Source organism: Cebidichthys violaceus, unplaced genomic scaffold (assembly GCF_023349555.1).
Source record: "Cebidichthys violaceus isolate CVI_PGR_0920_01 unplaced genomic scaffold, fCebVio1.0.p SCAF_94, whole genome shotgun sequence".
In the NCBI taxonomy this organism is placed as follows: Eukaryota; Metazoa; Chordata; class Actinopteri; order Perciformes; family Stichaeidae; genus Cebidichthys; species Cebidichthys violaceus.
In genome coordinates this window covers 508,898-523,019 of record NW_027176980.1, presented here as the reverse complement: position 1 = coordinate 523,019, position 14,122 = coordinate 508,898, and the positions used below count along the sequence as shown (strand labels likewise).

General features: G+C 45.5%; 3 protein-coding genes across 3 annotated transcripts in view; 2 read left to right on the top strand and 1 right to left on the bottom strand.

Moving 5' to 3' along the window:
• The first annotated feature begins 306 nt into the window (after window positions 1–306).
• On the top strand, window positions 307–4,374 carry cpa5 (carboxypeptidase A5). Its single transcript, XM_068704525.1, has 11 exons — window positions 307–397; window positions 860–941; window positions 1,030–1,164; window positions 1,265–1,369; window positions 2,191–2,292; window positions 2,399–2,500; window positions 2,629–2,739; window positions 3,089–3,179; window positions 3,399–3,598; window positions 3,746–3,830; window positions 4,052–4,374. The coding sequence occupies exons 1-11, from the start codon at window positions 333–335 to the stop codon at window positions 4,237–4,239; spliced, it is 1,266 nt and encodes a 421-aa protein (XP_068560626.1). The 5' UTR covers window positions 307–332; the 3' UTR covers window positions 4,240–4,374.
• A 412-nt stretch (window positions 4,375–4,786) lies between these two features.
• Window positions 4,787–10,562, bottom strand: cep41 (centrosomal protein 41). Its single transcript, XM_068704526.1, is given in 13 exon segments — window positions 4,787–5,876; window positions 6,022–6,255; window positions 6,343–6,376; window positions 6,379–6,459; window positions 6,572–6,639; window positions 7,076–7,112; window positions 7,115–7,244; window positions 8,870–9,014; window positions 9,154–9,223; window positions 9,347–9,408; window positions 9,972–10,019; window positions 10,130–10,193; window positions 10,479–10,562. Coding segments are annotated over 13 exon segments (1,170 nt in total). The 5' UTR covers window positions 10,539–10,562; the 3' UTR covers window positions 4,787–5,739.
• Window positions 10,563–10,966: 404 nt separating this feature from the next.
• poc1b (POC1 centriolar protein B) overlaps window positions 10,967–14,122 on the top strand; it is a 29,142-nt gene continuing 25,986 nt past the window's right edge. The window contains 9 exon segments of the mRNA XM_068704532.1: window positions 10,967–11,071; window positions 11,625–11,709; window positions 12,012–12,091; window positions 12,093–12,184; window positions 12,283–12,462; window positions 12,766–12,873; window positions 13,206–13,321; window positions 13,418–13,551; window positions 14,034–14,102. Coding sequence (XP_068560633.1) covers window positions 11,048–11,071; window positions 11,625–11,709; window positions 12,012–12,091; window positions 12,093–12,184; window positions 12,283–12,462; window positions 12,766–12,873; window positions 13,206–13,321; window positions 13,418–13,551; window positions 14,034–14,102 — 888 coding nt within the window. The 5' untranslated portion in view covers window positions 10,967–11,047.

Below are 14,122 nucleotides of genomic sequence, written 5' to 3'. Positions count from 1 at the left end.
AAAATTAGAGCCACATTTATTGGGGAGGGACAAAGCAAGCCCATTGTTCTGTAACCTTGTGAATTTCCTAACATATTATAAATTAAAGGACACATTAAACTGAACACAACTCCAGATGTGTCATAAACAACCACGGTGCAACAAACACGGTGCAGCTTTTGGGTTCCGCTATCTCCCTGCACGCCGTGGGAAACGGACCAGCCGTTGAAACGCACCTCGGTCAACTTGAGCAAGGTTGTGGGTTTGAACACGTGACCCCCCCACCCCCGGTCACGCTCGGGGCCATAAAAGCCTGTGTTTGTGCCCCGCCAGGTTCATACCGCTGAGTCAGGATGAGGGGGCTGCTCGCACTCGCCGCGCTGTTTGTGGCCGTTCTCGGCAAGGAGACGTTTGAGGGGTGAGTGGGTCTGCCGGAGACGCAGTGAGCGATCTGTACGTGTGAAATAACACACTGTAATATATACATATATATATATATATATATATATGTATATATATATATATATATATATACATATATGTATACATATATATATATATATATATACATATATGTATACATATATATACATATATGTATACATATATATACATATATATATATATATATATACATATATGTATATATATGTATATATATATATATATATATATATATATATATATATATATATATATTATAAACTAAAGGCAACAGTTGATAGCTGCCAGTGGTAACTCCAGTGGCTTTTATTTTTCGGAGGAAGTTTACAAGTGTCACTCTTACTTCACCCAATGTGTGCCAACTTCTCTCTCTCTCTCTTGTGGGCGGTCTGAGTTGAGTCAAAGGATGTAAAACATGGTGGTTCTCTTTTCCCAGTCATCAGGTGCTTCGCATCACTGCAAAGGATGAAGTCCAGCTGGCTCTTATCAAGGACCTGGAGGACATGGTCGAGTTCGAGGTCAGTGATTCCCCCACTAACACCGATTCAGTTGAACCTTTGTTCCAAGGACTTGATTCTGTTGTGTGATGTCTGTGTTTTCTTTCAGCTGGACTTCTGGAGGGGGGTGACTGATGTGGCGACTCCCGTGGATATCAGAGTTCCCTTCCACAGCCTGCAGTCCATCAAAATCCACCTGGAGAGTCTGGAAATCGAGTACTCCGTCATGATCCAAGACCTTCAGGTACGAGACCCGCAAACGGAACTGAATCCGCTGTGCTTAGAATTTGAGCGTATAAAGAAATGTTGCACGTGTGCTGTGCTCAAATGTTATTACCCTGCAGACGATGCTGGATGAGGAGCAGGAGGAGATGGAGTCCGCTGCTCGCGACGCTGAGCCCAGAAACACGGACAGCTTCGACTTCTCCAGGTACCACCCCATCAACGAGGTCGGTACGCACGCTCACGAAAAGTATCAGTACCACAGACGACTTGTACTCAACACATTTCGACTCAATTCTTGGTTCAAACGTATTCAAATAAAAACAAATCAGGATGATGCTTGTAGCATTCAAACATCAGATAATGATACTTTGCTATAAAGTGTCTGATTTTAACAATTACATTCATTGTTATGATTGATTTTTGAGAAACTGGAAAAATCTTCTTAAGGTCACATATTACTAGAGAGACTAGTAAAACGACTTGAAACCAAAGGGGGCAATATTACCAAAACTCGGCAAGCTTTCCCCTTTTCATAGTTATTGTGAGTTTCTTTGTAATCTTTTTGCAGTTGTTTTGCATCTCTTTGTAGATGTTACGGTCGCTTTGTAGTATTTTTGAGTCTCTTTGCGGTTGTTTTGTAGTCATCTATGTCTTTTTGTAGTTGTTTTGTGTCTCTTTGTGGTCATCTGTTGTCTCTTTGCATCTGTTTTGCATCTGTTTGCAGTTGTTTTGTGTCTCTTTGTAGTTGTTTTGTGCCTCTTTGTAGTTGTTTTGCACCTTGTCATAGTTGTTGCGAGTCTCTTTGTGTCTCTTTGTAGTTGTTTTGGTCTCTTTGTAGTTGTTTTGCATCTCTTTGTAGTTGTTTTGGTCTCTTTGTAGTTGTTTTGTGTCTCTTTGCAGTCTTTTTGTTATTCTTTGTGGCCAGTATTCACCGCAACTAGATTTGTATGTTGCATCCCAACGTGTTTCAACAACTACATTTAAACTCAATCAGGACGCAGCGTTATGTCACAACCCTAAACCTTCTATTTTGTCTCTGATTTAGATCTACAGTTTCCAGGACATGCTGGTGGCTGAGAATCCCAAACTGGTCAGCAAGATTGTGATCGGTCAGAGCTACCAGGGTCGTCCCCTGAATGTGCTCAAGGTAAACAAAACCATAAAAAAACAACAACCACAAAATGAAGAGATTTGTTAAATAATCATTTTAAAAGTTTACCCGTTGTTTGACTGCTACTCTCCTTTTCCCGTAGTTCAGCACCGGTGGAACCAACCGTCCCGCCATCTGGATCGACACTGGAATCCATTCCAGAGAGTGGGTCACTCAGGCCAGCGGCACGTGGTTCGCCAAAAAGGTGCTCTTTTTTTTTTACAATTCTCCCATTATTTTAGATTTTTTTTTTTCGTCACTGGTCTCCGCAGATCTCCTCACCACCAACCGGCGTCACACTGAATACCGTGTTGTTGACATTTGTGCGAGTAGATCGTGGCTGATTATGGACGTGACCCCGCCGTCACCGCCATCCTCAACAAGATGGACATCTTCGTGGAGATCGTGACCAACCCCGATGGCTACTACTACTCTCACACCTCCGTGAGTCTCTCAGTGCTACATTGTCTTTACTGACCGATTCAAGAACGAGTTCCTGCCACTTTCAGATTTTTGATTGACAATATTCATTCATGGTACATATCAAAGGCTTCGATAGGGTTTCTCGACCTTGTTTTGGTCCCAAAGTTATCGTGACTTGGGCAATAAGAGTGTTTTTAAGTGATTTATTTTAGACATTAGTTATACAGGTGATGCTAGAACCCTTCAGGTTCGTACGTTACATCTACTCAGTAAGGATAAAGACTGGAACTGGTGATAGCTGGCAGGATGATACAACACATGCAGTGATTTCAAAGTGACAAATCGTGATGAGCTACTCCGATGATTCCAGAACCGTATGTGGCGTAAGACCAGGAAGCCCAACCCCGGCTCTAGCTGTGTGGGAGTCGATCCCAACAGGAACTGGGATGCTGGTTTCGGAGGTAAAGTCTTTGCCTGAAAGGTACCAAGGCGTCCACACGTGATCCTCAGTACTTACTTTTGAAACTCCACACCCACCGTCAAACGTAAATTATCAACGATGAGGGGCGACTCTTAAATGTGAAACGGCTTTTTTTTGTGTATCTAAGGCGCCACGTGTTCAGAGCGTATTCATACACAGATGGTGGTCTTTCTGACTCTGTTGTTACCTCTGTGAATAGGACCCGGTGCCAGCAGCAACCCCTGCTCAGAGACCTACCGAGGAGTCACGGCTCACTCTGAGTCTGAGGTCAAGTCCATTGTGGACTTTGTGAAGTCCCACGGCAACTTCAAGGCCTTCGTCTCCATCCACTCCTACTCCCAGATGCTGCTGTACCCCTACGGCTACACCAGGACTCCAGTCAAGGACCAGACCGAGCTGGTAAAAATCACACAAAACCGATTTCTCCGCGCTCGTTAGTTTTGTTGTACTTTTCACTTGTTGCGTCAGAAATGTGAGAATATGCAGCGGTGTATGAGAAACTATAAACAGAGGCTCATGTGTGACTGTGGTGATCTCTTCCCACAGCACAATCTGGCTAAGAAGGCCATCACTGACCTGGCTTCTCTGTACGGTACCAGGTACAGATACGGCAGCATCATCAACACCATCTGTAAGTCGGACCCATTTCAATTCCACAGAACTGGTTTTGACGTTTCTTCACACAACTGTTCTTACGAAAAGTTAGCTCTCATTTTTTCACTGGTTTTTATATGAAAGCCAGGAGAAGTGTGGGCTTTGGTGGTCTTCATACTTTTTATTTTCGTGGTGGTGGTATGATACAAAATCCCATTGTCTTTTTGGAACCAGTGCGATGCTAACTTCCTGTTTCAGATCAAGCCAGCGGCGGCACCATCGACTGGACCTACAACCAGGGCATCAAGTACTCCTACACCTTCGAGCTGAGGGACACCGGCCGCTACGGCTTCATCCTGCCGGCCAATCAGATCATCCCCACTGCCAACGAGACGTGGCTGGCTCTGATGGCGATCATGGACCACACCTTCAAGAACACCTACTAATCTGTGTGTGTGTGAAATTGGAAGTCCCAGTGGAGAGGATATTGTTGGCAAATGTCATCTGTAAAATACGTCAGCATACGTCATGACTCTTTAGACAACGAAAACCACAGACGAATAAACAAGCACACCTGAGAACTTCATGATTTCAAGTCTTTTTAATCGGCTGCACGTTGTCCATGTTTATGCACAGAAGATATGTATTATTTCCACATCCTTTAGACCTCCCTCTACTCACACCTGGTCATATTTTAATTAAACCATAAATAACTGAATAGAGTATAAATCTCATCCTGATCCTGTCGCTTTTTGTGTCAATCTTATCTTATGCTTATGAGTAACAATTCTTCGTTTTTTTTCTTGTGCACATTTCTCTGTTTTGACCCAGATGTGAGCAGAGTAAGAGGACGTTAAACTACTGAATCACATCAGCCTCTCTCTAAAACAGAAGATTCAATTAAAAGCCATTGAATATTAATCATTTAGGCGTTTCTGCGATTTGCCGTCAACATGTCTGACTCATTAATTAAGACGAGGAAACGATACAGCAAACAATTACACACTTTATTCGACATTCATTTACAAACAAAGTCATGTGATCTGATCGTTAATGTGAGTTGTCTTCAATAAATGCACTTATGGAGACCGTGTGAGCGAAAACTGATCAACGCAATAAGTCGCCAACGTGCCGACAAAATCAAAAGGCCAAACATCAGCAATACTGTTAATCAACGCGTCCGTCACTGAAGCGCTGCTTGTGCTTCGGCCACAGCCTGATCGCAACGTACTTTAACACACACACACACACACACACACACACACACACACACACACACACGACCAGTCACGTAACCGCATAAGCGGCTGAAGTTTAGGAATCACAATTAATAACCGTGTGGAGAAAAAGTACAAAAATACAGAAGAGCTTTTCTTAATTTTACAAAAATGGATCAAGCTCTTTGACATTGTATAAATTACATCTCATGTAATACATAGTTTCATATCACGGTTGCCATTTTGCCGTCACACTGATGGAGTTAAGCTGAACCTATTTTGGACAAAAATAATGTTAAAAAGAACAGAAGAAGAACAGAATGAAGTGATTATCTGTAATAGTGCGACATGAAAAATGTATTTGAGTGTAAAAAAAAAAATCAAACTCCATCAGTTGTCAGGTTCACAGACGATGAGGCACTGTGCAAACATTCACACATCCAGCATTTATTAAATATTATAAGAAAAACAACAACAAAGGGGGGGAAAATACTTCAGTCTGACGTAGTATCTCCAGAGGTGGAAGAGAACGCAGAATTACTATGAAACTAAATGTCTCCATGTTCCTACAGATTGTGAATTAGTTGTTCTATTTCGTACTGTTGTCCAGTCTCAATTAGAAGCGTCGTGGTCGTTAGCGTTAATTACTTTCCCCAGGTTTGTGTGACTTCCAAAAGCAATATTCAGCATCTGTGTGGTAGAAGGGTGGAGGAGAGGGGGGGGGGGGGGTTATTTCCAGGGTCTGCTGCTCTGGACTCTGGCGCTGTCCGTCACAGATGCGGAGGAACCCTGTCGACTCCGAGCGCTGGACGCTTTGGACGCGGAGCTGCTGCTGCTGCTGCTTGACGCACGGCTGGACATGCAGCCTGCGGTGTGAACACACACACACACACACACACACACACACACACACACACACACACACACACACACACAGTTTGAATCATGACTTCATGGAGCAAAAGCAATCAGGAGGGAAGGGCCACACAAAAAACAAACTGGTGGTCTTACTGTTGGAGTTACTGGGGATGAGGATCTCCTCCAGCTGCTCCTGGATCTTGGTGAGCTCGTCCGACGTGAACCGCCACCTCTTCTCTGCCGGTAGCGACGGCTGCTGCTGCTGCTGCTGCCGCCGCACGGAGCTGCTCCTCTTGGCCCTCAGCGTCGTGGGGGAGGACAGGCACGAGGTCGGGATGGAGCCCGTCGTCATCCCCTCTGGGAACCTCTGAGCGATTACCTTTAAACCTGGGGAGGAGACGACGACGACATCCATCTAGCCTCCAAATACTCGAGATGAAAATACTGTGGATCAGATGACTTTCATCACTTTACCTCCGGACAGCAGGAACAGATTGTCAAAACCCCTCGTTCGCACATGACGGTGGCTGCCTGGCTGGCCATTCTCTCGTCCTCATCGTACATGATGATGATCTTCCCTGCTGTATTTTTCTACAAAAGTTTGTGGGTTAAGTTCATTTAACAGAGTTTCAAAAAGCCCCACCCACCCCCCACACACTGATTTTGCAACTTTAAAAGCTAAACGTTTAGCGTTGAAGGATACGTATTCCAGCACGTCTTTGCTGTAGGGGTTCATTGTTCGAGACAAATTGGCGATAGGGAAACTGTGTGCTGTTAGAGAGAGAGAGAGAGAGAGACAGAGAGAGAGAGAGAGAGAGAGAGACAGAGAGAGAGACAGAGACAGAGAGAGAGAGAGAGAGACAGAGAGAGAGACAGAGAGAGAGAGAGAGAGAGAGACAGAGAGAGACAGAGACAAAGAGAGAGAGAGAGAGAGAGAGAGAGAGAGAGAGAGAGACAGAGAGAGACAGAGAGAGAGAGAGAGACAGAGAGAGAGACAGAGACAGAGAGAGAGACAGAGACAGAGAGAGAGACAGAGAGAGAGAGAGAGAGAGACAGAGACAGAGAGAGACAGAGACAAAGAGAGAGAGAGAGAGAGAGAGACAGAGAGAGAGACAGAGAGAGAGAGAGAGAGACGATTAGAAACAAGACATATTTTTTATGCATGAGAAGAGAGATTTTTTTGTTTTGTTTTATTTGAATCCCATACCGGTGATAATGTGGCAGCAGTCGTATTGGTCGCGGTCCCCCGCACGTCCAGCAGCAGGTAGGGGCAGTCGGGGTACGGCCCGTCAGAGAGCTCGGGGCGGGACACCGGCTCGTTCTCCGTCTCCTGATGGTTCCTGTCCACGTTCAGCTCCCCCACGCCACTAATAACACTGGAAGAGGAGCAAAGTCAGAGGCTGCAACACCAAAATACAGAAATGTGTCGTTTAAAGCTACGAGGAGCTTTCATTCGGAGTTGATTTTGGCGGTCCCTTGTGGACAAAAGCGGTCGTGACTCCGAGCACCAAGAGTCTCCCTCGTTTTACTGCAGCGGGGTCTGACAGTCCGCCACGCTCAGTCCTGGTTCTGGTTCTCCCGTGCCTCCCTTCCCCTCCGGCGGGTCCAGCAAAATGGACGTTTCTGGTGAACCACTGAACCGTCACCATGTCTGACTTTACAGGCGATCGGATCCGACGACAAGCATTAATAATAACTAACTAGAAATAGACAATATTCTCGCTGATGGTCTCCTTATGTAGGTCATAAAGAGGCTTCAGTGTGAGACGGAGACGGTTTCAGAACTTTTTTTTTACAGTTCCACTTTGCACCTTTAAATTCACTTATTAATTAATAGCGACTTGTGTTATTCATTCTTATTTTCTTTCCACTCTTCTTGTTTGTACGGTTTGGGCTTTTGCAGACATTTCTTTAGTCTCGGCACTCTTTATGTTAATAAGTAAGCAGCAATGCACAATTATGATGAGGTCAGTCATTGTTTATGACCCTAGAGTGGCAAAGAAACAAAAAGAAAGTCATTTATTTGTTTAGATTATTTTATGTTCCTTAAATTTCAGTTTTATGCAACTGTTGCTGGTGTGTTTAACCATTAAATAGTGCAGGTTAGACAATCATACGCACTGATTCAGAGTGTCGATTGAACTGTTGAACGATGGCTAGTAAGACACATATTTCCCATGGTGGACACACCCCCTTCTAAACCCTTCTGGTACCATTCTACCATCCGTAACCGTCGGTGATTAATTGCATTGATTTTGTTGCGTTGAAGCAATGGAGGCTGTCGTTCTCCCAAAGTGTGGGGAAACCAGTGAACGTGGAAACCGGAGCCTCGAGGAGAAAGAACGTGAGCGTGGAGCTGAGCCAAAAACACTGTAGGAGAGAACACCACTTCACCACAGCGCTGCACTACTTTCTCTCTCTCTCTCTCTCCTCTCTCTCTCTCTCTCTCTCCTCTCTCTCTCTCTCTCTCTCTCCTCTCTCTCTCTCTCTCTCTCCTCCACACAAGCTGAAGCCAGACCACAGATAGAGTTACACTCTGGGTGGAGGGAGGTTATTGTGTGACAAACAGGAGGGTGGAGACGAGGGACAGGCAGATGTCTCATGAGGGGGGGGAAGAAAAGGTGGATGAACCGTGTGTTGAGTGTAGATCCAGACATGGAGGGGGGGTGTAGGGTTACAGGTGTGCTTGTGATACGGCCGTACAGACCGCGGAACAAGGACACCGCTTCTGTGGTGTTTCTAAAACGACTGTATGATATTTATGGGTAACAATATTTCAGTGCAGCTGAGCATTTAAAAGCGATCCAACGCTGATAGATGGACGTAGAGCACACAAACGCCAGGGCACGGTGTGTACAATTCGCATCAAAGGTTGACCACCGAACTACGGGGTGTGTGTGTGTGTGTGTGTGTGTGTGTGTGTGTGTGTGTGTGTGTGTGTGTGTACACAGTGCTCGGTGCTCGGCGAGGCTTCGAAGGGGCGCAGAGAGCCGTCCAGTACCTCAGCAGCGTCGACCTGGCGGAGTGGCAGATCTCCCCCGGATCTCCTGCGTCCTGCCGATCGGAACCAGGCGACGCCTGCGGGGAGCCGTCGGTGCGTTCAGACAGGCACTCTAGGTCGGCGTCAGACGCCACGGACAGGCGGTCTGCAAAACAACAGGGAAATCTAAATGATCAATAGCGTGCATTGACAGTGTATTCAGCGTTAAACGTTGTTTTAAATGTGAAGGAGCCTATTTGGCGTTCAAGCAGGAGATGAATGAAGATGTTATCCTGCTAGTTTACCTTCTGGGCCGCGCGACTCGCCGTCAATCTCGCTTTCATTCATGTCCGATACGGAGGCTACCTGGAGTACCTGGTGTGAAAAAGAAAGACATTGGAAGAAAGAGTGACACCCTGGAGTGAAGTAGTATATTAATCATTAATCACTGCGTTTCTTACTGCATTCTCTCCGTCACATACATGCATCAGTGCTCACCAATTGTGCAAACGTTGTCACCTTCAACCGCTTGAAGATTTCATCTTTTCGATACCGGTAATCTGAAATAAAATGGGGGCAAACATGCTTAAATGTAGGTAGGGTTATAGGAGGGAGGGGGGGCTCAAAGCACCAATGACAGTCTTGACATATCTCATTGAGAATGGCCGCTGTAGCTGAAGATACCGGCTTTGCGCCCTGGAGTAATCCTCGTGTTTGATAATTGCATAATCTAGTAAAACAACCCGTGGCGATTGCTCCGTCCGTCCCATGCAGACGTGCTACAGACAACTCACCCGGGTCTCGCAGGTCCTCCTTCTCCTCACCCCCCTCTAAAGCTTCACTAAAGCTCGGCTCCGCCCTGTTAGTTCTCTCGCTTCATCCCAGCCAAACCTTTTCTTGTGGAAATGAAGTGCCAAGTTGGCTAATCTTACAGCAACTAGTTCTCATTAACACTGCTCTAGGAAAGACACCCTATGGAGGGCTTATTTTATATTTATTATTTTATTATAAAAACATCTGATATGTATGATTGGGCCAAACAAAGTATATGTAGTTGGGTAGATAAATAAAACATGATATAAACACTTGCCAATTCGGATTCCTCTTCAGTTGAGTTACTCACTTTTGTTAATCTCCTCCAGTTTTTCCAGATATTTTGAAAGGCTGCATCCTATTATACAAAAATGACAGTAAAAAAAATAATAATTCTAAATCATTTTAGTCACTAGCTTATCACACAGTAATAAGTTAGTTAATTACATCTGTACATGGACAAGTTACCTGTGTCCAGCCTGGTTTTGACATGTTGAAACTTTACGTTTTTCGGAGTTCTTTTTGTCATGTACTAGAAGGAAAAGACAACCATGGGTTCATGTTAGCCGTATGACCAAAAAACAAAGACGCTAGTTACGTTAGCATGTAGCATATAAGCACTTTAGAAAGAGCTAATTTAGCAGGTCCACTGCCGTTGATATAGTAACTCAACACTGACCACAGCTAACTAGCTAGTTTGCCATGATAGCTACATTTGTTGGCTCGCGCTGTACTGACAGTACATGCTAATATATCGATAGTTGCTATACTAAAAGCTAGCGGGTAAATAAAATAAGTAATGCTAAAAAAACATTACCTGTACACTACCGATGCCCCGGTTGAGCGACATCTTTCCAAACCGAAATACCCCAAACATCAACTTCCAAAAGGCTAACAACAATCTCGCTGCTGATTGGTCGGTGCTGTTCAGACGGACCAATCAGAGGAGCTGATACTCCGCGGAGCATCATATGATACGAGCTGTGGCTAGTTGCTTAGCAGCGATAGACGCTCCACCTTTAACGACATGCCGCGTTCATGTTACATAGGAATAACCGGAACAGTTCAATTTTTAAGTTCACAAAACAGAGTTAAATGAAATAGATGTACCGCTAAACCCAGAATTTCCAGTGAAGTTAGGTTACTATGCTTACAACTTGAATGGTGGTTTTTGTATTTGTGAATGGATTTTCTTTTATATCGGATTCTCGTGAATACACGTTTTCAGTAGTTTTTGTGAATGCAGCATCACTCTCTTCGGGTTGCTGCAAGATCGAGCGGAACATCCGGGTTATCCGAGTTCGACAGGTCGGGTCTGAGACGGTTGCTAAAGGCGCCCTGTTTGACAGCCATGGAAGTTTTCCCTCTGACAACATTAGCTCTCAAATGCCCGCTATGGCGTCTGTTATGGTAAGTGCATTTGCCAACACTTTCTCAAAAGTATATAGCAAAAGTGCGTTTTACTCTGACAACGTTACACTTGTGCTAATAAGTAGCTGAGTCGGCGACTTTCCAAAAGCTACTAAGAGGATTTGCTGAGTGGGGCTGTCAAACACACGTCTGGTCTTCGCTATTTACATCGTTACAAACACAATAAACTCGCTTTTTATAACGTTCTTCTTTAGCTTTTGACGTTGTTGCACGTTGTAATGTCTCTTTAATGCTTTTTGCCTAAACGCCAAACCAAGCAGTGACGTCATCGCATAGGGAGTTTCCTCCACAGCCCTCCACCACTAAGCAACACCAGCAGCGCATAATGCAAATGGCTTTGACACAGAGTGAAGTGAAATGAACATGGTGCATGACTTTCCGTCTCACACGCACACACACACATACCTTCCCCCCCCCCCCCCAAACTTCTCGTGAAATATGTGTCTTTTTTCGCAAACCATTCCTGATCTGAAACTGTGCAGAGGAAAGGCAGAGTTTCCCCTCACTGACTTCTGCATTTGTGCCGTTGCAGGAGGACCCGGCCCTGGAGAGACACTTCAAGGGCCACAAAGATGCTGTCACCTGTGCAGACTTCAATCCAAACTGCAAACAGCTGGGTAATGTTTTTGCAACAGTTGCCTGTAGTCGTGTGTCACACTTTTGGCTCCCAAAGATCAACGTATTTGTTTGACTCCCCTGTGTGTTCTGACGTTGGAGTCGAACCAGTGACTATTTTAGGATAGGCTCTCCAGCGACAAAGCACAGCTTTTGTCTCTTCTTTCACATGAGACATCATTAAAAAGGTCAACAGTACAAACCCACTTCATTCCCTGTAATAGCCTCTTTAAATACCAGTAATTCAAGTTTTTTTTTGTGTGTGTAAGTCTTCTTCATCCCTCTTTCTTTCGTGTCCCTCTAGCCTCGGGGTCAGCGGATAAGAGCCTGATGATCTGGAATCTGGCTCCGAAGGCGAGGGCTTTCCGCTACGTCGGCCACCGAGGACGTCATCACCGGGGCGCAGTTCTCCCCCTCCGGTACCCTGGTGGCCACGTCCTCCAAGGACCGAACGGTCCGACTGTGGACCCCTTCCATGTAGGCTCGAGTCACTCCTTTTCTGCTTTAGATCAACGCTCTGTTGACTGAGATAAGTGGGCCGTAATAACACACGCGTGTAATTCTGCGTTTCACAGGAAAGGAGAGTCCACGGTGTTCAAAGCCCACACGGCCGCCGTGCGCAGCGTCGCCTTCTCCCACGACGGCCAGAGGCTGGTGACGGCGTCCGACGACAAGTCCGTCAAAGTGTGGAGCGTTCAGCGCCGGTGCTTCGTCTACTCCCTCAACCAGCACACCAACTGGGTGCGCTGTGCCAGGTACCACAGCGGCACCGCGTCCAAGAATACCTTCACCCTTCAGCTGCTTTCTGAAGTAGATGAACAGCAGGATTACCAATAGTGATACACTCTCTTCTAAATATTTGGCACTCTTCTTGCCTTTTGAATCCGCCGGCTCCACCGACTTTGAGTTGACAATTCTGTCTGATATCAGACAAACGGTCCTTTTTTAAAAAATATTTTGAATTAGTGGAACATCTGAATGAGACATGTAGACCAAATTCAGTGGTCTAGATTTGCTGCTGTGGGTGTAATTTGTTTTTTGTCTTTTCGTCGCTGCAGGTTTTCTCCAGATAGCCGTCTGATAGCGTCCTGCGGAGACGACCGCACCGTCCGGCTGTGGGACACGTCCACCAAACACTGCATCAACTGTTTCACTGACTATGGAGGGTAAGTGTCCCGTTATTCTCCTTTTAGCTTTGTAATCACGTTGTTGTTGTTGTTGTTGTTGGTTTTCGTTCATTATAATTTGTTCGATTTGGTCCCTTGAAGTTGTATTTCTCTGAGTAAGTAATTACACTCGGCGCACCTTGTATGTTTGACCCTTTTTGTACTAAAACAACCCGTACATTCCCAGTGAGGAGGTGGATGATGTGTTCTCTGATCTGAAAGTGTTATTTGATTGAGCGGCGTCGTTACTTTTTCTCCCCCATAGATGGCGTCGTTGTCCGTCATGATACACAGCAGCCGGTCACTGACTGGGTTTCTGTTTGTTCTTCCAGATCAGAAACGTTTGTCGGTTTCAACTCGAGCGGCACCTGCATCGCGTCCTCGGGAGCCGACAGTTCCCTGAAAATCTGGGATCTACGGACCAACAAGCTGATTCAGCATTATCAAGGTCTGTCCTAACGTAACGTCAGAGCTGTAACGAGACCCTAACTGATGTTAATGTGGGTTGTTTTTTTTGTCTCTGTGGCTTATTGTCTTGGATCAGTCCACTGTGCGGGAATCAACAGCTTTTCCTTCCACCCGTCCGACCGCTTCCTGATCAGCGGCTCCGGTGACGGCACGGTTAAGATCCTGGACCTGGTGGAGGGCCGTCTCATCTACACCCTGCATGGACACAAGGCGAGGCTTCAGCTCAGTTCACCCATCAGACGCTCTGAGCAGTCGGAGCACAATGACGTTAACAGCTCGCAGCCGTAGACGCCACCGGTGTTTCGGTTTAACGGGCGATCGTGTTCACTGGTGACTCGTAAAGCCGAAAAGCGATGGCAGCTGTTGAAAACACCAGCAGAGCATTAAGGGTTGTCCTTTTTTAAATACAGACTAATCTGTGTTTATCATCTGCGCCAATCATTCACATAAGTTACTAGGAGAAACCAGAAAAGTCACCAGTTAACACGGTCACACGTTAATCTGCAACACCTTTCGCCGTCGGAGTAACGATTCTGACGATCGAACACACAACAAACAGACATTTTGTTTTAATTCAATGTTTCTATCTCGTCTGGACGGCTGGCTGTATAAGGGTTTCTATATTTCCATGGATTAGTCCTTTGGTTAGGGTTTTTTTCTCACTAACATTGATTACTTTATTTTTTTTCCAGGGCTCTGTAATCACAGTAGCGTTTTCCAGGGCCGGAGAGCTCTTTGCCTCGGGGGGAGCCGATGGTCAGGTTGGTGTTTCATGACGTTT